Source organism: Urocitellus parryii, chromosome 11 (assembly GCF_045843805.1).
Source record: "Urocitellus parryii isolate mUroPar1 chromosome 11, mUroPar1.hap1, whole genome shotgun sequence".
NCBI lineage: Eukaryota > Metazoa > Chordata > Mammalia > Rodentia > Sciuridae > Urocitellus > Urocitellus parryii.
This window is the reverse complement of record NC_135541.1, coordinates 84,874,271-84,900,934: the sequence shown is the minus strand read 5'-3', so window position 1 is coordinate 84,900,934 and position 26,664 is coordinate 84,874,271. Positions and strand designations below refer to the sequence as shown.

The window sequence follows — 26,664 nt, the reverse complement described above, 5'->3', positions numbered from 1 at the left end:
CAGTAGAAGGGGTAGAGAGAGAAAAGGGGAGGGGAGGGGAGGGGAGGGGAGGGGAGGGGGGATAGTAGAGAATAGGACAGACAGCAGAATACATCAGACACTAGAAAGGCAATATGTCAATCAATGGAAGGGAAACTGATGTGATACAGCAATTTGTATACGGGGTAAAAGCGGGAGTTCATAATCCACTTGAATCAAACCGTGTAATATGATGTATTAAGAACTATGTAATGTTATGAACGACCAATAAAAAAAAAAAAAACAAAAACAATTCCATTTAAAAGCAATGTCTGAATGCTAAGTATTATAGAAAAAAATTTTTGTACATATTTTATTGCCAAAAATGATGACAGATAATCAAATAAAGACTTAATACAAACAAATTCCATTATTATAAAATTCAGGAAAGGAAGTGAAATGAAGGACAAATTCAAAGAAATCAGGATTATGTAAAAATGTATGTGTGATTATATTTTTCAATGGGTGACAGTATGTTCTTAAGTCACTAAGGTATTTGGAGTCCACTAATATACTCAATACACTGATGTAAGAGTTTCAACTTCAAATATTACGTATATATAATAGCATATGTATAATATATATTAAATATTATATTCTTTGCCAACTCATCAAAATTTTTCTAGAAATCATCATAAATGTGTGTGATATGCAGATTTTAAAAACTATTAAGCTATGACGCATATAAGCAAAAAAGATGGAAAAGCAAGGTGTTGACGCACAAATTTTAGAAACTTACAGAGGCAACAAAAGGAAAAAATAGACTAGGGGAAATCACACATCAAACTAAAAAGGTTCTGCACAGCAAGGAAACAAATAACAAAAAGAAAAGAATATATTTGAAAACTATATATCTGATAATAAATACCCAAAATATACATAAAGCTCAAACAACTTAAGAGAAAATAAAGATTACCTGACTAAAAAAGTGGCCAAAGGAACTGAATAGAAATGTCTCCAAAAGAATGTACAACTGGCCAACAGGTATACTAAAATGTATTCAACATCAGTAGTAGGGAAATTCAAATCAAAACAATATATATCATTTCATACCTCTTGGGATGGCTATTATCACAAAAACAAAAGATAATAAATATTGGCAAGGATATGAAGAAGAGGAACACTTGTATGCTGTTGGCGGGAATGTAAATTGGTAAAGATGCTATGGAAGAGAATATAGAGGTTCAAAAAATTACAAACACAACTACCATGTCATCAGCAACTCCACTTCTGGGTATATGTCCAAAGGAATTAAAAACAGGATCTTAAAGAGATATCTGTACCTCCAAAGCACTATTCACCATAACCAAGACAGAGAAGCAACCTAAATGTGCACCAACCAATGAATGGTGTTTGGTTCAGATATTAGGTATCCCCCAAAAGCTCATGTGTGAGAATATGCAAGAAGGTTTAGAGGAGAAATCATTGGGTTATGAAAGCCTTAACACAATCAGTGAATTAATCCCCTGACAGGATTAACTAAGTGAATGTGGAGTAAACTAAACGTGGGTAGGGTGTGGCTAGAGGGGATGGGTCACTGGGGATGTGCCTTTTGGGTATATATTTTTGTATCTGGTGAATGGAATCTCTCTCATGTGAGCTACTTTCCTCTACCACATTCTTCCACTATGATGTTCTTCTGCCTCTCTTTTGCCCCCAAAGAATGAAGATGGCTGTCTATGGATTGAGACCTATGAAATTGTGAGCCCCCAAATAAATTTTTCCTCCTCTAAAATTTTTTTGTCAGGTCTTTCAGTCTCAGCAGCAAAAAAAAAAAAAAAAATACTACTAAAACAAATGGATAAAGAAAAACTGATACATACACAATAGGATATTAAAAAAAAAAAAGGAAAAAAGAAATCCTGCCATCTGGGACAACATGGATGAACCTGGAGTATGATATGTTAAATGAATACACCAGATACAGAATGACCTGCACTATATGATAACACTAACATGAGGAATCTAAAATAGTCAAACTCATAGAAACAGTAGTATTATGGTTACTAGGGGCTGGAGGGAGGTAGAGATGGAGAATAGTCCAAGGGTATGAAGTTTCAGTTAGAACCTTTACAAACTTTCTAGGTAAGTTCTGGAGAGCTGTATAGCATAATATAGCATTTAAAGTTAATACTGTATTGTATACTTAAAATTTTGCCAACAAGATAGTTTTGTTGTTGTTGTTTTGTTTGTTTTTGGTAGTGGGGATTGAACCCAGGGGTACTTAACCACTGAGCCACATCCACAACCCTTTTTACTTTTTATCTTGAGACACAGTCTTACTAAGTTAAGTCTAAACGTAGGGCCTTTCTAAATTTCGGAGGTTGGCTTTGAAATTGCAATCCTCCTGCCTCAGCCTCAAGTCGATAGGATTATAGGCAGGCGCCACCATGCCCAGCTAAGATGGTAGATTTTATGTTGTGTTTTTATCACAATAAATTTTTTAAAAATGATTAAAAGAATAAAGGGTGCAGGAAGAAACTTTGGTTGTGATGGATATATTTATGGTTTAAACCATGGTGATGGTTTCACAGGTGTATACTTATATCCAAACTCATCAAGTTATATATACTACATATGAATACCTTTTTGTATGTCAATCATATCTCAAGAAAGTATTCAAAATATTTAAAGACTGCAAAATTCGATGCTCATTCTCCAAGGTACCTCTCAAATTTTCAAATCTAAACTTTTGACTCTATCTGCATGCAAATACTATTTGAACATATAATCTATTTAAAGATTAATTGAATTGTGTCAATAGCTTTTATTGATTGATATTCTAAAATTCATAAACTTTTAAAAATATAACTACATATTAAGTCGAGAAGTACCCTGAAACTTATTATCTAAATGATATAAAAAGTAGTATACAGAGCACTAAAGAAAGATGGAGGTAAATATCAGGCAATAAACAGCAATAAAATAAAATAAAAATGTGAAAAATTGAAAATATTTATAGTATTTTATAGGACTATATAGCACAAACAGCCTCATGATACTTTTAAAAAATCAAAGATTTTCATTTGCTAAATTGCAATTGTTTCTCATTTATTGATACTTAATTAAAATCAAGGCATCTTAAAACATACTCACTGAAAAAAAAAACTATATTCACTGCCTTACACCAAATTACTTTCATGTATATTAGAAATGAACTTATTTTGGAACCATTTGGACTGATTTATCAAAAAAAAAGTTGACTATATATAAATCTATATAAATCTTGATTACTTAGAAGGCTATCTACTTAAAAATGTGTCTGCTGTACTCACCATGAGAATGAAAGTGTCCATGTCCATGAGCATGATCATGGCTATGTGCAGCACCATGCTTCACTTCATGACTATGGCAATGTTCTCCATGGCCATGTGCTGGATCTAGAGCACCATTAAAGAGGGAATGACTATGTCCGTGGCCTAGAAAACAAAAAGCATTAGAACAGAAGGTATATACAAATATATTATTATGATTACCTGGTACTAGTGAAAAGAATCTAAATTCTAATTCAATGCACTAAACATATATTTGTGAAAGTGTTAAGATTCATTAAAACAATCCCAACTGAGTTCCTGCTAAGATGCGAGCAAAAAAAGTAATAACTGGAAATATCACAGAAATATCTGTAGATAATGATGTTTATTCAATTCAAGAAATATGTATTTGAAACATACTATGTGATAGGCATTAGGGAAAATGCACTAAAAAGCACAGACAAAAGATCATTATGTACACTAATAAAGATTAAAGAAGATGCAAGCATATTAACTGAAGAAAAAGCTGGGAACTGATGTCTTTGGAAAGAGGATCAGTAAAGTTAAAACAGGTATGAGAAGTCTGACACAAAAGAATGCAGAATTCTCTCTCTACAGCATAACTAAAAATCATCAAGAAACATACTAGCTATTCAAAAGGACAGAAAAAAATATTCACTAATTATCACTTATGTTTGCAAAAATTCTAAATAGCAGAAAACCGAATCCCGCACTGTGTTATATGAAAAGATGATGACCATGAGAGATCATGTTCTAGAATGGTGAAGAGGGACCTTGGTAAACTGCCTATTCTCTAAAACAACAAAAATGTAGGGGAAACAACTACAAAATAACCATTTCAGAACTCTGGTAATTAATCAAAACCATAGCATAAACTGAAAACCATGATCTAAGAGAAAAATCTGAACCTTGTTGAAACAACATTTGATGTAACTTGGAATGGTTCCCATTCCATCACTCTTGCCAACCCATGAATAAAGTAGCCAAAAGCCAGTAGGATTGTAGGTAATGAAGAGATCAGATGTCTTCTGGTGCTTTGTTAAAGCACCAAAGCACAGTTAAAATTTTTTCTAAACTTGCAATTCACTGGAACAATACTTTCAATGATATGGATCTTAGACTCTAATAAGAGACTTCAGCACAGCTGGAGGATGAGGGTTGGGGGACAGGACATTATCAAAACAATGGCAAATTCCTAGCAGTATCTCAGCTGCTGAACATTATGATGTTAGCTGGGGCAAACAAGGGCCTGAGAATTATGAGGATATCTCAGAGAAACAGACAACCATAAGGAACTTTGAAAAGCACCAACACATTCCTAGGGAATCTAAAAATCTGCATGCATGCTCTGTACATCTCCAAGGAAGACATGAGAAAGGAGAAATCACCTCTGATCTTTCAATGACCTGGGAAACCCTGTGCAAGGAAAAAGTATAAAATAAGGCTGTCTTTTAAACTGCCTGAAATACAAAGGTGTGTTTTCTCACAAAGATCCATTTGGCAAAATTGGAAAATTTACAAGCAAGCAATTTATGGAAAACTCACTAATTGTTGGCTGACTACTAAATTATACTGGCTCAGGTTACCTAGAAAACCATGTTAAAAATAAAAACAAGATCTTAAAATTTCAAGAATACTAGCACAGAACTCAATGACCACATACTGCAGGAAACATACTATTGAATTAGTCAAGGAAAGACTCCCAAGAAGAAATACAGCAACAACAAAAACAACAAATTTTGGAAGGCTAATGTTTCCCTCTGTCGATAGCAGAGTTGTTACAATATATTATCAAAAATGTCCAGTTTTCATCAAAAACGATGAGGCATGCAAAGAGACAGGAAATTATGCCATACACAAATAAAAAAGCAGTAACCAGTATATTTCTAAAGAGATCCAAATTTTGAACTTAGTAGTCAGACTTTAAATCAGCTATTATAAGCCTGTTCAGAGAACTAAAAGAAACCTGAAGAATGTATCATGATGAGTCACTGAAGAGAGATTATCAATAAAGATACAGAAATTACAGAGAGAGAGAGAGAGAGAGAGAGAGAGAGAGAGAGAGAGAGAGAGAGAGAAATTCTGAAGTTAAAAGCATAATAACCAAAGTAAAACATTCACCAGAGGGGCTCAACAAGAGCGTTTAGCTGCAATAATAGGAAACGTGAAGGTGAGTCAATAGAGATTCTCCACTCTGAGAAATCAGCAGAAAAAATGAAGAAAAATGAACAGAGCCTCAGAAAAAGGACTAGAAATGGAACCTCTGCGTGAACCAGCTATCCCATTACTTTTTATTTATCCAAAAGAACTGAAATCAGCAAACTGTAGCAATCCAAGCTTCTCAATATTTATAGCAGCATAATTCACAATAGCCAAACTATGGAATCAATTCAAATGCCCATCAACAGATGAATGGATTATGAGATTGTGGTATAATACAAAATGGAGTTCTACTCAGACATTAAGAAGAATGAAATTATGGCATTTATTGGTAAATGGATGGAAATGAAGACCATCATGCTAAGTGAAATAAGCCAGACTCAGAAAATCAAGGACAGGATATTTTCTCTCATATATGGACTCTAGAGCAAAATAAAGGAAAGGAGGAGAGAAGACTGAAGATCATAAAGATATAGGGAAGATCAGTAGAGTAGAAGAAGGAGATTGAGACTAAGAAAGGAGAGATGGGAAAGAAGAGAAAATTCAGAATGAATTTTTAAAAAATCATGATATGTGCATATATACATATACCACAGAGAATTTCACGGTTATGTATAAGTAGGAAAAAAACAATCAAAAATAAATAAATAGATGAGTGAAATGAAGGTCAACAGAATTGAGGAAGCAGAATGAGAAGAGGGAGGAGGGTAGGAAAAGGGGGGAAACATGAACTGAAATCAAATTCCATGCATGTTATGAATCTTTTGAGATGAACCCAACTACAACGTATAACTACAATGTTCTAATTTAAAGAAAAGAAAATTAAGGACCAATTAATAAATGCTGATTAGGAAAACTATTTATTCATACTAAGGGGGAAAAAAGAAAAAGTTAAGTCCTAACTCACACGTTGAAAAAAAAAAATAAATTACATCTAAAGGAGTAAAATGAGTAGAAAACCCCATCAAACCAAAATGAAAAGCATTAAAATATAAAGGATTATGTTTATGTCCCTAGAATAGAAATATTCCTTAAGCACAGCAGAAAACAGACAAGAAAAATGCAAGACAAAAATTAGATTATATCCAAATAAAGTCCTGTAAAAGTTTAAAGACAAGCCATAGACTAGAAGAAGATATTTGTAACACAAAAAACAAAGGATTAGAGTGATAAAAATATTTATAAATGAAATGAAAAAAAAAACAGAAAAATAGGCAAAAACATATGAATAGGTAATTCTAAAAGAAAAGTCTGAATGACCTAAAATTACACTGGAAAGATGTATAATTTCACTACTAATCAGAAAAACACTAAGCAAAATTAGAAACTATTTAGTAAAATACTAACAAAACTGTCTAAAAACCCCCAATATTAAGTGTTAATGTGGGTGGGAGAAATTAGTACTTGCTTTTATTCCTTAAAATATATGTGACTAACAGTCATTTTGAAAGGGAATTTGCAAATGTCTGAATATATGAATGTATAGATCCTAAGTTCCCGCAATTCTTATATTCTAGAACAGTGAATTCAAAGAACTTTCTGTAATGATGGAAATGTTCTACATCTGCACTATCCAATATGGTAGCTTCATGTGGCAACAGAGTATTTGAGATGTTATGAATGTTACTGAGGAACTAAATTTTTAATTTTAATTAACTAAAATTCAAATTTAAAGAGCTACATGTGAAGTGCAATACAGGGCAATACTACTTTAGAAATACTTGCATATATTCACAAGGATAGCCTGATATGCATAGATTGGAGAAAAAAATTGAAACAACTTGAGGTCATACACAGAACACTAGTTAAATAAACCATAGTGACCCACACCATGGAGTTTTATATGGCTGTTAATTGAAGGATTTTAATGGAAGGATTGCAAAAACATGATATAGTAAACCAATGTGTGTGTCTGTCTGTCTGTCTGTCTGTGTGTGTCTCTCTCTCTCTCTCTCTCTCTCTCTCGGAAGGATTGCAAAAACATGATATGGTAAACCTATTTCTCTGTCTCTGTCTCTCTTTCTCTAATGGAAGTATTGCAAAAACATGATATAGTAAATCAATGTCTCTCTCTCTCTCTCTCTCTCTCTCTCTCTCTCTCTCTCTCTCTTTAATGGAAGGATTGCAAAAACATGATACAGTAAATCAATGTGTATGTCTCTCTCTCTCTGCTGTGCGTGTGCGTGCGAGCCAACACACACTAGATTTGTTGTTTTCTGGTATCTGTTTTATATGAATGACATTACACAAAAGAACTAAAGAAGTCTAAAGGGATCCACACAAAACATAACATTCATAGCTCTGAGAAAGCACTTGGAGGGGCATGGAGAAGAAGGAAGGATAGTTCAGGAAGACATTAATAAAAATCTTTGGACATAATACTTTTGTTATTAAAAACCAATATATGTACTTTAATTTTTTAAATTATCAATTTTCTCAAGTAAATAATTATGATAGAAATTGGGAGAAAATGAATAAACAAAGGGTTCTAACCATCATACCAGAGCCATGAGAATGTCCATGACCTCCATGCTTGAAAACAAATATTCCTATTAGGTTTACCACAAACCCAAGAATTGAAACAAGTAGCAGTCTCTCATGGTGTACATCTGGAGGAGCTAATGCTCTCTAGAAAACACACAAACAAACAAACAGCATTGATATAATTTCTCACCCATCAACTGGTAAAAATATAAAGTAATATTAACATTTTTTAGTCACTTTCATAATTAAAAGCATTCAAAAAACATATTTCAGAAAAAGCGACCATTGCTATTTTTAAATAAATATTAAGTGCAAATATTTGGCCCCAAATCTGTTCCTCTTTGGTATTATAAAATAATACTCTCCATGTTTGCTAATTATTACACTTTATTAAAAAAATAACAAATATTAAAGATTCACTAGTAAAACTCAGAGGTTCTATTTTTTTAAAAAATACTTTCCAGCTGACTTCACTACCCAGGATGCACCTTTACTTTTCACAATGTCACTATTTTATTCATAGCTTGTAAGCACAATTGCTTCATTATTTATTCATTTCAAGAAGTTTCACATATATTTAATATTTTTCAACTATTTTGCAAGCTACTCCAGCTTACAAATATTTTATCTAATTCAGACTGTGATCAATAAGTTAAAAACAGCTCTATTATATGCAATAAACATTTTTATACAGAAATATAATTTACTGATTCTAGTCATTATATAGTATACCTCAACTCCTTCTGAGAAAATAAAAAAAGCAGTGAAGATCAAAAATAGGCCATTGACAAAGCCAGCCAGAACTTCTGCTCTAACATACCTAAAAAGAAGCAAATAACTACATTATTAAGTTATTTTTTAAAAATTAAATCACAAATTATATTTCAGAGATTCCAAACCATATTACATGGTTATAATGCCAGCAAAGTCCTAGTATTTATAGTATTTTACATTTTACATAAATTGTAGAAATGATAAAATTAATAATAATGAATTATGTTTAACAGCAGAATGCCACAAAACTCACAAATTTGTACAAGCCATTCCAAAGACCTTCTTTAGAGTAAGTAGGTTTAGAAAGACCTTTCACAGAAATGTAAATCTCAAGTTGCCAGTGGCAAAAGAACAGGATCAGATAAGTGGGCAAAGAAGGAAGAATCCAAAGAAAAATAGTAATAGAAAAGGTCTTGGAAAAGGAAGTTTTAGTACTCATTTATTCCTTTCTGAAGAACTCCTTATACCTTCTTCTCTGTATCTTTCAGCTTTCAAATCTTTGGAAAGTGGAGCTTTGATCTCAAGTAAAGTAAAATTATCCTTGAATTATCCCAGAGACAACTTGAGATTTCTATTTCTATTACTCTTTTTCTAAGATTAATAAATTTAGCATAAACTTGCAATTACCTATTTTTAGAATCAATTCTAGCTTCATATAATTCTAATTAAACTGTTTTAAAAATACCTGTCTTTTTCTCCATGGACTTCTGAAGCTTTCTGCTTCCTACCTGTGTGAAGCATTGGGGAAAGATTTTATTTTTCCAGTTTTCTGCCTTCGTTAAAGTCACAGAAACAACTTTAACTTAGCATATTTAATGTTCAAACTTTATTAAAAGTATGCTGATACTAGTTAATCATTTTGGAGCATCAAAACTACTGCTTTTCCTAGCTTTTTAATGTCAATTTCTAAGTAATACAATTTTTACTGTAAAAGTATTTTTAAAGTAAAGAAGAAGAAACTCTTTAAATACATGCTATTCCGTTAGGGTGGAATTTGTCCTATCAACCATATTCCAACGTAGCATGTATCTCTATACTCAGATATAATGCATACTTCTATTTCCTAACACATACAAGTAAATTAAATTAATATACTATTTGATAAAGTGTATTTTTCCCCCTGGAGAAATGTTCATTAAATTCAAATGATTTGAAGTCAGCTTTCCATTATCTACACTTAGGTAGAGGTAATAAATCAGCAGGATGACTGTCCAAAAAATATAAAGCATTTTCTTTTAATCTACCCTTCTAGTCCCATAGCTAATGCTTAATTGAATGCCTTTTGTCCTTGAGTGCCACTAGATTTCAAGATCCAAGGCAAAAATGTTGTTCAGGCATCTTTATGTTCCTAATTCCCAACTTAAAAGTTTTGCTACAAAAATGCTGATAAATTGTTGGACTCAAGTTACATAATTAGTTTTACTATATTTGCTGTACTTACAGGTTTAAACTAGGCACACTTGCCTTTACATATGACTATGTTCACTTGAACTGAGAGCAGTTCTTGGAATTAGAACATATAAGCCATGAAAGTACTACTGCCTAATTAAGAATGCCTGGTGTTTGAATGCTCTGAGCCAGGCAGGGAGGGAAGGATATAAGTATATGAATGTAAGCATGTATATATGCATCTATTTACCCACTGTATATTACTTTCATGCTTTCTTTACTATTTTAAAAAGAATCGTGTGAGAAGACACAAGAATGACTTTCCATAAAGATATATTGAAAAGTTTGGGCTTGCTCTCAGATTCACCCACTGTTTTTTCTACTACAGTCAATCTGCTATTATGACCACCTTGAACTGGGGAATATAGGGAGATTCACCCTTAGGCTTAGCCATCTTGGGTTTAGCCTATTCAGTGTCATTTTTATGTACAGACACCAGTAGTTTACTACTACAGCAATTATTCATAGATTCTATAGCAATTATTCAGTTTCAAATATCACATCAGCTTTTATTCCTTAATCTACAAAAAGAACAAACAAAGAAATAAACAAATGAAAAAATACAATGGAGAAAACAAAATGAGGAATTAAAATGAGGGAAGAATATTATTCTCTTTTTGAATGAGCTAAAGTTAAAATCATTATGGTACTATAGGGATTCAAATCTCTTCCTAAAATTTATTCTATAGCATGAGACAATGTATTCTAAATGGGAAACAAAAGATAACCTAAGCATTAAGAACTGAAGAGAATTTTTTAATAGTAACCTATTGTTTATCCAGAAAGATTGCTAAATAAGATATTCTTGTTAGATTCCTGATATACAATACATATAAATTATTAATTTTCCAACAAGAATTATAACTTTAGATTTAATCTTCCTTTAATGATTGAAGTATACTTATGAACCTCTTAGTAGCTATAGTTCAAGATTATTTGATTATTGACAACATAGTGCCACAGAAATGTTCTTGTCTGAACTTTCAAGCCTGAATTTATGGTATATAGAATCTCTTGCTCTATAATATAAAATAGTATAATTAGTATTTCTGCCTCACTTTTAATTTTACAAATAACCATATTCCTCTTGTTATAACTAAAATCATCAAATTCTACCACAGAATTTTCTCTCTCTCTTTAAGCATTTGTCACAATACAGGCTATTTACAGTATTTTTACAAAACTCGTTTCCTATTGAACCATAAGTTTCTTCAGGGCAGGAGCCATGTTTTATTCATTTTTACTTCAGTGGAACTAGCAAAGTATTCAACTTATAGTCGACCCTCAATAAATATCCAAAGAAAACAGAAGCATGTGAAACAATGAGTGTGTTGCTTGCTATGAACTAAAACAAGCTGAGGGAAAATGAAAACAGTGAAGGAACAAGAGTAGAAGAACAAGGGTTTAAGAGAATGCATGTAAGAGGTTGGAGAGAGATATATGAGAGAAACTACATGAGAGAGCTCAGGGAGGAAGTGCTGAAAGAAAGAAAGATTGAGAACATAAGAGAAAAAATAAACTGAGCAGAAGTGTTAAGAAGGGAAGAACACAGAAACAGCCTGAGAGTTACAATGGTAAAAAGGAGAGGAAATGACAAGAGAAAAGGAAAAAGAGAGAAAATGTATGAAAGAGGAAAAGGAAAGAGAATGATCACATGTATGTATGCATGAAGGCCCAAGAAGAGACAGGGCTGTAGGGAGGGAGGAAGGGGGGTTGGGGTGGAGGGAGGAAGGGGAGAGGGAAGAAGGGAGGAGGAAGGAAGGGGGGGGTAGGGAGAGGGCGGAAGGGGGAGAGAGAGAATGAAAGGAAGGAAGACAAAGGCAAAGGCAGAAGAGAAAAAATTTCAGTGTATGAAAATGGTCATGCTTCTTTTCTTCTTTTTCCTATTCAAGGAAATCCTTCTATCTAGAACAATCTCACCTCAAAGTTTTTGGTAAAACCAAGTGCCTACTGACCAGCAAAAGAATTTAGCTGCAAATAAAATTATATATTGTAGGTTCCAATTACATATTATTTGAAAACAGGCAAGTTAAGAAAATGAGTACCTTTCGGGAGGTGAATGGGAAGGAACTAGAAGAGGGGTGGGAGGGAAATGTCAAGGGTTCAAGTTACAAAACCATGTTCAATTTGTAAAAACTCATCAACCTTAAGATTTGTGTGTTTTGCTTGTGTGTTTACCTTATACTTCAAGAAAAAGATTTCTTAAGAATCTTACCCATAGGAGAAAGCATCATTATCTCTCCATTTTGAAATAACAGAAGCTGCCAATCCAGCCAAAATGGCAGTGCTATCGAAAAACATGTGAAAAGAGTCGGAGATCAAACCTAAGCTGGAAAACAAACATATTGGCATATTACAATAAAAATCAAATAGTAGGCATCCTTCTCTAAAAGTCTAAGGCTCAGCATCTGTTCATCAGGAATTATCTTCTAAAGAGACAACATTTAAATATGATATATAGAAAGACATCACAGATGACTTTTAAATACATAAAATAGAAACCTTCCTACTCTTTGCCCAAGGAAAAGTCCAGATGCTGCTGGGAAGAGTTGAAACAAAAGCCATCTTCCCACCTGTCACTAGCAGAAGTCAGCTGTCACTAAGAGGAGACGGAGGGAAAAGAGTCATTTGCTACTGGAAGAGAAGCTGAAATCTGCTTGGGTTCAGAATGTTACACTAATGCTAAGCAAAAATCTGCTATTATTAGGTGTCTTGCACTGCTCTCCTGATATGCCAGGCTAAGGGGTGGGAGGGAAGAACAGGTTGGGGAAAAGGGGAGATGCAAGAATATTAAGAAACCCATCCTGAGACACTTGCTCTCTCTCGCCATGTAATGCCCTCTGCCATGTTATGATGCAGCAAGAAGATCCTTTCACTAGATGCTGGCAATTTGATATTGGACTTCTCAACCTTCAGAACCATGATCTAAATAAACCTATATTTTGGGCTGGGGCTGCAGCTCCATGGTAAAGCGCCTGCCTTGCATGTGTGAGGCATTGGGTTCGATCCTCAGCACCACATAAAAATAAAGATAGTGTATGTTTACCTACAACTAAAAACAAAATATTTAAAAATAAATAAATAAATAAACCTCTATTCTTTGTTTTAAAAAAAACAAAACTACCCACCCTGACGCTCAGGTTAACAAGGACTGCCACAGTCAAGACTACAAAGGGAGAACCTAGTATCATACCCTCCAGCCTTGAATAAAGTACAAGGGAACAGCAATCTACCACTGACAGCACCAAGATTCCCTCATGGTGCAGGAGTGCAAGACTACTGAAGGTAAAGAGTGGAGCAAGAATCCTGAAAAAACCCTCTAGTACTCAAAATCCCTCACTAAGCACAAGATAATAAAAACCACTGGAAAAGTTTAAAGTCTGTGGCTTGTTGAAACTAACTTCAACAACAAAGACCCAAACCCAATTTAAATCCAGTTCAGCCATTGACCAGTCAGGTTTCAAAACCACTATCCACATTAATGGTCAAGACAGGAAATTAGGGTGTCCATTTCTGGGCATAGTCAATATTAATCTCAGTCTCAACTATTTCTTTAAACACAATATCCAGCACTCAACAAATATTTATAAGACACATTGACAAGATCAAAGTAGAGGGAGAGCCCATTTTCAAGAACTAAAGTAGTCAACAGAATCAGAACTAAAAGTGGCCCAGATGTTGGAACTATCAGAGAAGGACTTTAAAACATATATGATTAATGTGTTGAAATATATGGTATAAGGCTGGAGAAAATTTATAAACAAGTGGGAAATTTCCACAGAGAGAAAAACTACATATATTAAAAACAAATGAAAATGATTTTTTAAAATTATAATATCAAAGCTGAAGGAAAATATACATAGGATTCTGAATAGAATGGACACAGACCCAGATCAAAAGTATACAAAGTAAAACACAAAGAGGAAGAGGAAAGAGTAGAAACAAAAATCAGAACAGATCAAACATATTCAAGACTATCAAACAAACAAAACATGGATTTGGAATCTCAGAAGTAGAAAAGAAAGAATAGGATCCAAAGAATATTTAAAGGAAAAGTATCTGAGAATCTTCTAAAATTCATTAAAAGAAAGCAAATCACTAATGCAAAAGCTTAATGAATTCCACGCAAGGGGAAAAAAAAAACCCACACATTTTAGAGCTTCTTAACACTAAAGAGAAAGAAAAAAGTCTTAGAAAATCAGAAAGTGGGAAGTCAGGGAAAATAACTAGGTAAAAAGAAATGAAAGATAAGAGTTATACCATATTTTTAATCAGAAACTATTTAAGCTATAACACAATAGAGCAACATCTTTAAAGAAGTGAAAGAGAAAAAAAATACCAGCAATCTAGAATTCTATGCAAAATACCTTTTCTATACAGAACCAAGTTAAACACAATAATAAAGCTACATGGGTATGGATAATTCCACATAAAATATATTAAAAAAAGAGTACTGAAATTATAATTATATGAATAAATATAAAAGATAATCTTCTTACCTTTAATATCTTTTAAATATAATTGAGAATAGAAAAAAATAGGAAAAAATCAATAAAGCTGAAAGTTCTTTGCACACACACACACACAAAAAAAAAAAATCAACAAAATTGGCAACCTTTAGACTGGTCAAGAAAAGACTCAAATTACTAAAAATCAGTACTAAAGGAGGACCACTACTACTGATGTAAAGAAATAAAGAGGACTATAAGGAAATATTATGAACAATATCCAATAAATTAGATAAATTAAATAATACCTAAAAACAATCTAACAAAACTGATGAAAAATAATAATCTGAACAGAACTATGACAAGAAAAAAAGATTAAATTAATAAATTAATAATTTTCAAACTTCCAACCAAAAAAAAGTATAATTCTCCTTTCATTAGCAAATTCTATCAAACACTTAGAAGAACAATTAAACTACTCTTTTAAAAATTCTTCCAGAAAACAGATAAGGGACTACAACACAAAAATAAGAACAATAGTTCTCCACTACCAAAATAAAACAAAATAATATCACAAGGAATTACACACATATATGGACATAAAAAAATCCTCAACAAAACACCAGCAAGTCAAATTCAGCAATATATAAAAAATAATATATACATGACCAAGTAGGATTTAACCCAACAATGCAAATGAAAATTGGTAATTCACCACATAGGGAGAATAAAGGATAAAACCTACACAGTCATTTCAATATACAATGAAAAACATTTGACATACTCCAACACCCCTTCATGATTAAAAAAACAAAAACAAAAAAACACAACTTGAAATAGAAGGAACTTCTTCAACTTGATATGTAGTATCTTTAAAAACCCACTGTTGGGGTGGAGTTGTGGCTCAGTGGTACATGCTCACCTAGCATGTACGAGGCACTGAGTTTGATCCTCAGCACCACATAAATGTAAAATAAAGATATTGTGTTCACCTAAAACTTAAGAATAAATATTAAAAAAAAACACTGTTAACACCATTAATGGTGAAATACTATTTTCCCAAAAGATCAAGAGCTAGACCATAATGTCCCTTTCCTTTTGTTTACTGAAGAGTCTAACCAGGGCAATTAAGCAGGATACTGACTGGAAGGGAAGAAGTAAAATTATCTCTATTTCCAGACAAAATCTTGTCCATATAAAATCTTAAGGAATATATTAAACTATTAAAACTAATTAATGAATTCAGTAGGATTACAGGATACATAATTAACATACCAAAATGAACTATATTCTTATACAGTAGCAAAGAACAAAAATAAAATTTGGAAAAAAATTCCATTTACAACATCATCAAAAAAAATTAAAATTCTCAGAAATAAATAAATAGACTTATACATGAAAACTACAAAATATTATTGAAGAAATTAAAAATGACCTAAGTCAATGGAAGGCCTTCCACGTTTATGGATCAGAAGTGTTTTTTTTTTTTTTTTTGAGTGCTTGGGATTGAACCCAGAGCCTCATCTCAGGCTAAGCATGTTCTCTACCACTGAGTTATACCCCAAATCCAGAAGACATTTTTTAAGATGGCAATATTTCCCTAAATTATCTATAGATGCAACTTATCCCTATCAAAATCCCAACTAATTTCAATGGAGAAAAGGACAAACTGATCTTAAAATTCATGTTGAAAACAATGGAACCGTAAGAGCCAAAACAATACTGAAAAAGAAGGGCAAAGTTGGAGAACTTACACTTCCCAATTTCAAAATTCATATATAGCTACATGAATTTTAAAAAATGTGGTGCTGGCATACAAGTAAACATGTAGATCAATGGCGTAAAATTTAGTGTTCAGAAATAAACTTTCACGTACATGATAACTGATTTTTGACAGGGATGCCTTAATAATTCAATGGTGGAAAGAATCGAGTTTTTAATAAATCCTGTTTTAAGAAAATAGTGCTGATGCAACTGAATATCAACATGCAAAAAATGATTCTGGAACCTTATAAAAGACACAAAAATTAACTATGCTAAACAAGTGTTCAACCACTGAGCATATATCCCTGAACAGATATTTCTTAAAGACAACATATAAGTGGCCAATAAGCACATGAAAAGATACTTAACATTATTAATTATAGGGAAATGCAAACCAGAACCATAAAGAAAAATAATTTCACACCCACTAGAATGGCTATAATTAAAAAGGCAGATTAATAAAAAGCTTGGCAAAGATGTAAAGAAATTGAAATCTTCCATACACTGTGGGTATGTTACTTGACAATAAAAGTAAATGAAAAACTAAAATATGTACAACATGGATGAATCTTGAACACATAATGTGAAGTGAAAGAAACTGCTCTAAAAGAATCATATACTGTATGATTCCATTTATATAAAATTTCCAGAATAGGCAGATCCATAGAGACAGAAAGTAGAGTGGTTGTCTAGAATTGGGAGAGGTCAGGGAATGAAGAATCTGAAGAGAAAATCAGAGGTAGACAGCTAGGGATATAAAATTTCCTTCAGGGAAAATGAAATGTTCTAAAGTTGATTGTTATGAGGGTTTTACAACCGTGCTAAATATACTAAATCCACTGAATTATATACTTTAAACAGGTAAGTTGTATGGCATACAGATTATATCTCAATAAAGTTTCATTTATTTGTTCATTTATTTTAAAGATAATTGACTGCCTAAAGCAGAGATTCCCAAGTTACGGCCTATAGGCAAAATCCAGGCCTCTATCAGTTCTTATGAGTCTTACTAGAATACAGCTATGGTCATTAGTTCATGCATTATCTAAATCTAGTTCTGTGCTACAACAGCAGAGTGGAGTAGTTGCAACAGAGATTATATTGCCCTTAAATTATTTACTGTCTGCTATTTACATAAAAGTTTGCTAATCTCTAATATAAAGCATAAATAGAAACACTGTTGTTATGGGGTTTATAACATGCAAAAGTGAAACGTATGACAATACTAGCATACAAGGTTGAAGAAGAAAACTAAAGTGCATTATCGTAAGATTCTTACAAGATAAATGAAATAACATATTATTTGGGATAATTTAAAGACCCCACATTATCCACACTACAACAACTACTCAAAAAAGGATTACTAAAGCAGGGTATAGGAAATTCCATACTAACACAAAGCAGATATTCAACTACCACTTAGGAAGGAATAAGAAACCTATTACTACCAAAGGACATACACATAATACATGACACATTTTGGCTATCATGGGAGAAGGAATAAAAATGTTGATAAAAGTACAATTAGGGCTGAAGTTGGGGCTTAGTGGTAGAGCACTTGCCTGGCATGTGGTGAGGTCCTGGGTATGACACTCAGCATTACATATAAATAAATAAATAATCCATTGACAACTAAAAAAAATATTTTAAAAAGTATCCTAATTAGAATAAGTCATACTCCATTTATATATAATATGTCAAAATCACTCCACTATCATGTATATCTAAAAAGAACAAACTTTAAAAAAAAAAAAGTATAGCCCAGAGGTCCAGATTTACAGGGTTTGCATAAGTCTAAGGCTGGGTCAAGTTAATGAATACTCCTCTGCTCCCACCACAAACCTAGCATAGAATAACAAGCAATAGCAGGGAACAACTTTGGAAGAGGCAAGATCATGAACAGAAAGGTTCTGTGCCTACTTTTAAATTTCTCCAAATAGTACAGTTATTGGAATACTTACAGAACTGGAAATTGATGTCAAAGCACATTATTTGCCCATAAGAAAAATAATGGTAATTTATAAGCTTTTCCAAATCATTACAAAGTATTTTGGAAAATGTCTTAAATTTTATCACAAACTTATGACATATGACCACAGATATGGATGCATCCAAAAGCTTAAGTGTATAAAGTTCTTTAACCATCTCATCTGAAATTCAAAGCAGAATGAAAATGAGTGAATAAACGAACAATCTAAAATCTGAGGATAAGGTAAGGGACAGACAATTCTCTCAAACTTAATATTTTAAGATTTGTTCTTGGATCACTGTATCATCAAAAAACTATATTTGGACCAAAGTAGCTATTACACTGAAAGTAATGATTATATTTTGAAGTGTAAAAGACCCATTTTCTCTCTACTGCTATGAAACCAATGATAAGGACATTGTCTATGATTCTGTTTTCTATACTCTGATAAAAAAATAACATAGAAAAACATTGTTACAATAATTTTTATATTCTGATAAAACAGTATAGTTATATTGATATTATGGAATTTTATAACTCAATTTTAAAAATTACTTCAATAACTGCACTAGTCTACACAGTTAATAGGTTTACTTTTTCCTTCCTATGTATGTTTTTATTTCTTAAAGTATAAGTTTTATTCTATATTCAATTTTGGGGAGAGGGGATACCAAGTATTAAACCCCTGGGGGCACTTTGCTACTGAGCTACACCCCCAGCCCTTTTTTATTATGAGACAGGGTCTTGCTAAGTTACTTAGGGCTTCGCTAAATTGCTGAGGCTGGCCTCGCCAGTCACTAGGGATTATAGGCACCCAGTCTCTATATATGATTTTTATTTTAAGCAATCATCAGTCAGTCTTAGAAGGCAAGATAATTTTTCTAAATAAATATTTAAAAATTTACTGACTTTTTGTTCTACACATAGATTTAAATCAATAAATCAGTAAATATAACACTATGTCATGGACTGAATTGTATCTCCCTCATTCATAAAATTAAAGTTAAATCCCTAATTCTCAGTACCTCAGAAAGTAACAATATTTAAAAACATGTTCACTGCAGATATAATTAATTAAGATTAGGTCACAAAACAAACGGGTTCTAATCCAACATGAAAAAGAGGATTTGAGAGGAAGAGACACACACAGAAGACCACCATGTGAAGATACGACAGATAACAGGTGATGCTTCTACAAGCCAAGGAATATCAAAGATTATCAGAAAACCAACTTAATTAAGTTAGAAGCACGTTGTAGAACAGATTCTTCCTCAGATTCTCAGAAGGAAACAACACTGCTGACACCTGTATCTCTGATTCCTTGCCTCCAAAACTATGAGACGATCAATTTCTGTTGTTTAAGACACCTAATTTAATACCACCTAATTTGTGGTCTTTTGTTACAGTAGCCCTAGCAAACAATTTTTTTCAAAAAACTTATTTTGTATACATTAAGTGGATACAAAATATTGCCTTAAAGGGAAAACATAAAAGGTAAATCCCTTTTGAATATTATAAAAATCAAGTTCCCTTTTTAAGAGTGTAGGTATAGCATAGCAATTTTAATACTCACCAAATACAATTTTATCTAAATTTTAACTAAACCTTTTTTAAAATATTTTATTTTTTAGTTGTAGATGGACACAATATCTTTATTTTATTTTTATGTGGTGCTGAGGATCGAACCCAGGGCCTCGCACGGGCTAGGCAAGCACTCTACCACTGAGCCACAACCCCAGCCCTAAATTTTAACTAAACTTAATTTTAATTAAAATATCATTTTATGTTCAGTATTAATAAAATGTGATCCTACCTGAAAAACTACTTCCTCTTTTGAGATGAAAGAACATCATGTTCGCTAAAAGCAGTGTGTGATTTGAAAATTACTTAGCTAAAAATATACAGACAGATCCATATGAAAAAACACCTATTTCCGGTTCTCAGTTCACCTCTTGTATAAAAAAGTCTGCTCTAAGGAATGCCAATTTTATTGATAATTTTCAGTATCAACAAATGTTCCTGATGATGAATTAGCATTTTAACTGCATGGTATGTTTCTTTCCTTCTTTTTTTTTTTGTACCAGAGATTGAACCCAGGGACACTTAACCACTGAGCCACATCACCATTGTATAAGGCCTCACTAAATTGCTGAAGCTGGCCTCCAACTTTCAATCCTGCTGAGCCACTGGGATTACAGGCATGAGACATTGCACTCAGTAGCATGTTTCTTTTAAAGGTAAAGATGGCATACAGACTATCTAAGATTATATGATTTCTACACCAAATGAAACTTTAGTAAGTCACAATAAAGAAAAGTCAGCTACCAAAATCAGTATATTTAACTTTTTAAATGACTATTTTCTAAAGACACTTGAGAAAACTATCTTAGGGTATTAAGGAGAAACCTAAAACACTGAAGCAAATGTAGAATAAATATGAACCAAACATGGCAAAAGAAACTTTAAAAAGGACTTGATTTAAGGTCTGCTGGAGGCAAAAACAAAGGAAAAAAAAGCTATAAATTATAAGAGATTTAAGATCTTGACATATCCACCAAACTAACACTATGTGTAGATCTTGTTTGGATTTCTAATTTTCAAAACCAAATGTAAAAAGAATTTATAAAACAATGAGAGACATGTGAACACTTACTAACTGGGCATGTGATATTAATGAATCATTGATTTTTATGGATGATAATGACTTTTGGGTTATGTTAAAGAGAGGTGGGGCTCCTATCTTTTAGAGAACCAACCTAAAGTAATTATGGAAAAAGCTCCATCTTACATCTGGTTAAACCAATCCAATGGTGGGATAAGGATAACAGATGGTATAAAATAGATTATGACTTGATCCAATATTAAAGCTGGGTGATGGGTACATGAGATCCATTAAACTCTCCCCTTTTGTAAATATTTAAAATTTCCAAGACAAAAGGTTTTAAAAGGTTGATTGGTTACTAAGCTAAGAGTATATTAATACTGATTGCTAAACATCAATTGAAAATTGAAGATAAGGGATCACCATAATTTACAAACCCCCTACCAGCTGGTTTCCATAGGTAGAAAAAGGGAAAAAAGCATTAACTATCAATTTATTACCAAGTACAAAAATCCTTAGAATTCTGACATTAATAAAATTAATAAACTAATGAGATGAAATAACTCACAACTTCACTTCATTACATAACTCTTAAGAATTCTCAACAAAATGTAATACTTACCTAAGATTTTAAAGTGAAAAATAAAACTACAAGAAAGCTAAGGCATCACCATAGCAGTTAAGTAATGTTGCCTTTGGATAAAGAAAGTTGATAAAAGACTAAGATAAATAAAAATTGTCATAAAATAATACAGGACTAATGGTGTTATTTTTCTTTAAGGAATTACTTTATTTCTCTGACATATTATATGGAAGTCGGACTGAATAAAAGTCCAGTACTGCCCTAAACATTTCTCGAACAAATATTTACTTTGTTAATACAAAGACATTAAACTTTAGAGTCACTAGAGTTTCTTTGGTGTCTAAGGCAAAAAGGGTGTCCAATAGCTTTGGTAAATAATGTAACTAAAATTAAATTTTTAATAGGTGATAAGGTAAAAATAAAACATAAGAGCATAAAAATAAACTATATTGATATTCTAGAAAAAAACTATATGTAATTAGTAGAAAAAATATTTTGGACAAGATATGCTCTAGACCCTGATGCTACTTTGGAAAGGACAATACTCTAGGTCTGAGAAAGAATCCTTGACTTTCAGCAAACTATTAACCATAATAGACCACATTTGCAAGCAGGCATGACATGTGATAAAGTTTTAGTGAAAGTGTTTTGTTTCAAATCTCCTGAAGAGACAATGTACAATTATGTACCACCTCAAGAATGGGAAATTACACTCCATCTATGTATAATATGTCAAAATACACTCTACTGTCATATATATCTAAAAAAACAAAAAATTAAATTAATATAAAAAAAGAAGTTCACGGGACTGGAATAAGAGTAAACAGAGAAAGAACAATTGAAATGACATTGTCAAGAGGCAGAAGTTAGGGACAGTATGGGCAAGTTCCTGAATGAGCTGAGGTAATTCACTTCTCCCTTCTCAGCAAGGAAACGCTAAAGGAAGTTTTCAAGCAAGGAACAATTTAAGGTATTTTTAGGACTATAATCAGTTCAGTATTGGTAAATGTTCAAAAACCGGCTCAAAGAAAAAGAAATACATTGCACTATTATTATATTCAATTTCCACCATACAAACACAAGAGACGTAAGAGTAAAGCTCAAGATGATATTAAAATGTAATAAAATAAGCAGCTTAGGAGCCTGAGGCAGGAGGAATGTGAGTTCAAAGCCAGCCTCAGCGACAGCAAGGCACTAAGCAACTCAGTGAGACCCTGTCTCTAAATAAATATAAAATAGGGCTGGGAATATAGCTTAGTGATTGAGGCCCAAATTCAATCCCCGTACCAAAAAAAAAAAAAAAAAAAAAAGAAAAAGAAAAAAAGAAATGTAATAAAATAATTAGAAGGTGAAAAAAAGAGAGAAACAATGTGCATGCCTTTTGCCTATTTTTCTTTGCACTCTAAACATTCTGCTGTAGAATGGCCAGAATTCTACCAGCCATCTTGAAAATAAAATATTATTTGTTTAAACAACAATTATTTCAGGTTTTTCTGTAATTTGAAAACAAACAATCCTAACAATACAAAACCACATTCCTAATATTACCTTATGATTTAAAGAATTACTCAACAATAAATAAAGAAAAAGAAAATGCTAGAAGGAAAAGCAACATACAAAGTAAGAGAAAACACATTAAGTATTTCTACATTTTCCTCCTAACTTCTAAGAATGAGAGAAAGGGGTTTAATGTCTTAGGGTCTTTTTTCTCTAATACAGGTAGTTAGCAATGTTTAGTCTAGATTTAAGCACCTACCATGTGCCATGTACTAAGGTGCCTGAATACAGAAAAAAATTCCTATTTCAATAAAGCTGAAAGGTGAAAGGAAGCAGATATTTGATTCAATGGGGGGAAAATACACAAAATGCTAAGCCATTCTTCCACTGAAATACCTTATCACTATCAAAAATATAAAGAAACTATAATTAAATTCTTCTTTTAGAATTAAGGCTCTGAATGAAAACCAGAATAATTTATTATTTGTTGCAACTATATCAACTGTTTCTGTGAAATTAATTTGTAAAGAGTATTTTTTTGCATTTTATGTAAATTTTTTATGAAAAGGATATTTTATCCATGTTTTAATCTCCTATGGGAAAAAATTTCTTGATATGTTCCCAACAACTTCAAACCTATTTTTATAGAATAAGGCTGAACACTGAAATGACCCTGACAAAGCGGGTTTTGGTGAGAAATTTACTGAAGGACTTAAAAGCTTAAGTGAACTGAGAGGCACAAAGATAATCCAGTCATAAAGAAATTATTGATCAGTCAACCAAAGGAACAAAAAATTTTAGTATCTAAATAAAACATAGGAAACCAGATTATGAAAAAGCCAGAGTAATTTCTAAATCTGCCCAATATCAGTAAGAACAGATCTCTACTTCATAACCACTTAAAAGCGTTTGTGAAGATGATAGGAAAGTTAACATACATGAGCACAAGAAGAATACCTGCGAAACGATAGAGGTATGACAGATGCCATAGCTACACTTCAAATCAGAAGGAAATAATAAAAAAATAAGCTGAGAGAGTACCAAAGAAGAAGTCGCCTAAGGGCAGAAAAGCGAATAACTTAAGAACAGAAGAACAAGTCACCTACTCCTGGTGTTTATGCACTGAAGTCTACTACCAAATAATTTGGAAAATAATGGCTTTAGTACTTTACAATTAATCTCTACAGATCATGAGTTATCACATACCTAATTTTACATGAAAGAAGTGACTTAGGCACCTCAAATATCACAAAGTGATTTTTAACACAGTGATACCTTCAATGTATTATATATGTTAAAAGCAATATAGTCTTGTTTTAATAATCACACTTTAATCATGGTATAATATTTATCATATTTTTTATATTTTCCTCATCTTAAATTATGTCATAAGTTTGGCATGTGTGCTGATTGTGTCACAACTGTATTATGGTTTATATATGAACATTTTGTTAGTTTCTTTATATTGCAATACATTATGGTATAAACCACTTTGTGATATTTGAGATGCCTAAGACACCTCTTTCATGTAAAAATTAGGTATGTAGTAACTCTTGATCTGTAGAGATCAATTAGGAAAGTACTAAAGCCATCATTTTCCAAATCATTTGTCAGTATACATCAGTGCACAGGGAAAACATCTATGATGGGGTATATTTCTCTCATACACACATAATTTTCCAGGGGATTAAAAAATGGTTATTATTACTATTTTTGTACTGAGGATTTAACCAATGGACACTGAGCTATATCCCTAGTACTTTTTATTTTTTTTATTTTGAGACAGGGTCTGGTTAAGTTGCTGAGAGTCTCAGTAAATTGCTAATGCTGGCCTCAAAATTGCTGATTGCAATCCTCCTGTCTCAGCCTCCATAGTTACTATGGTTACAGGCATGTGCCACCATGACTGGCTTCAAATGGTTATTAAATATAACAAGATTTAATTGTCAATATACCTTTGACACCCAACTTGTGATGAAAGCAATAATCTTTATAATCTGTTGATTACTTAGTATTGTTTATAAAAGTGAATTGATTATTGAATTGAAAAGCACAGTTTTTTATATGAAAATATAGATGTCACAAAACCTGATCACAGAATCCAAGGTCATTATTCAACCTTAATACAAATAAAGATCAAAGACAATTCTCTTTGAAAGTGAACCTTAAAGGATAGAGACTAAGTCTGTTTAATCAGTAGAAAATAAAGCATAAATGGCACAGGTTCTTAATCTGGGGTCCAAGATCTATTTCAGAAAACCCAAGAACCACCAGGCTTTTTGTAAAATTCTGAGTCTTGGCTTTCATCAGATTCTCAAATGGGTATAAATCTAAAGACGGAGTTAGTAGAAGTGTGATGATCTTATTTAGCAGAAAAATTTCACAAGATCTTAAGTTATTCAACAGCAAAAACCTAAGTAATAGCAACTTCATTTCCATAGTTACACTGAATTTTCCTCTTTCCAAGGAGAAAATATAGTAGGAGGCAGGAAAAAGCTGACACCAAAAACCATCAACTCTAGAGGTTTCCAGAAAACTATATGGGATTTCTACCCAGTTAGGACCAAAGGGAAATCATGAGACAGTTTCAGCATTAAAGAGAAAAAGAGAATGGCACACATTTTCCTGGACATCCCAGTACTCCCTCTCAGAATCTTAAGGGTGAAATCTAAATGCCACTCCCCCAGGGAGAGTCAGGTTTCTCCCAATACCAAGTAGGCAAAGCTAAGGTGAGCTGATTCAGAAACGAAATATTCTCTCCATCCGCCAAAACGAGTAGGTTCATCTTGTCTGACCATATGCGACAGGAAGGAGGTTACATTATAGGACCTGAAAATTAGGACAGGCGGCCCTACCATATTGATATGGGTTGTGAAAAAGCAACAGAGGTGGTGGCAAAGGTAAAACCTGAACCACCCGGTGAGGAGCTACGTGGCACTAAGCAAATAGTGCCTGGTCTTCCTCCACCTTTTGCTTCCGCCCCAACCATTTTCCCCTTTGGTTACCAGTTGCTCCAGATGCCATAGAGTAGTTCCACAAAAGCGAAAGAGAGGTTCAGGCACAGGAAGAAAAACAGGTTCCGGGACGTCTTGTCCGACAGGATAGACCTGGGCATGATAAATCGGGAAGAGATTAAGAGAGTCGAGGGGGTGCCGGGACCCCGAGCTGCGGTCCTTCTTTCAAGACCTACCCAGTCCACACACTCTTTTCCCCACAGCGGGAGGCTGAGGGAGTGTCCCTAACACTCCCTCTCTAGACCCTGGACCATCTTTAGGTCTGGGCTTTCCTTCTGCTGGGCACCCCCTCCCAGCAAAACAGAACCCCGCACCTAAACCAGCCCGAGATCTTGCCGAACAGATTGAACTTGGGTGGTTTGTATTCATCATCCTTGATGGACAGGGGCAACATCTTCTCTGCCCGGCGGAGGGCCGGGCCTACTCCCCTTGACAAGTGGCTCCGTGGGGTGATGGCAGTGACAGCGGTGACGCCTCAGACCGGAACCCCCAGCACCGGACTAGGGCCGCGCGTGGCTGCGAGACACAGACAGACACAGACAGACACAGACACACACCCGGGAACTAGCTGACTTCCGGCCCGGGCCGCGCAACGCGTCCTGGGACGGAAAAGGGGGTGGGCGGGGC

The 26,664-nt window shown here is 33.3% G+C and overlaps 1 protein-coding gene across 1 annotated transcript in view; it reads right to left on the bottom strand.

Moving 5' to 3' along the window:
• Slc30a7 (solute carrier family 30 member 7) overlaps positions 1 to 26,609 on the bottom strand; it is a 79,839-nt gene extending 53,230 nt beyond the window's left edge. The window contains exons 1-6 of the mRNA XM_026379686.2: positions 26,352 to 26,609; positions 26,029 to 26,130; positions 12,376 to 12,489; positions 8,670 to 8,757; positions 7,955 to 8,081; positions 3,294 to 3,437 (exon numbers count right to left, since the gene is read on the bottom strand). Coding sequence (XP_026235471.2) covers positions 3,294 to 3,437; positions 7,955 to 8,081; positions 8,670 to 8,757; positions 12,376 to 12,489; positions 26,029 to 26,130; positions 26,352 to 26,431 — 655 coding nt within the window. The 5' untranslated portion in view covers positions 26,432 to 26,609. The remainder of the gene's footprint in view (positions 1 to 3,293; positions 3,438 to 7,954; positions 8,082 to 8,669; positions 8,758 to 12,375; positions 12,490 to 26,028; positions 26,131 to 26,351) is intronic.
• Between the last annotated feature and the right edge of the window lie 55 nt (positions 26,610 to 26,664).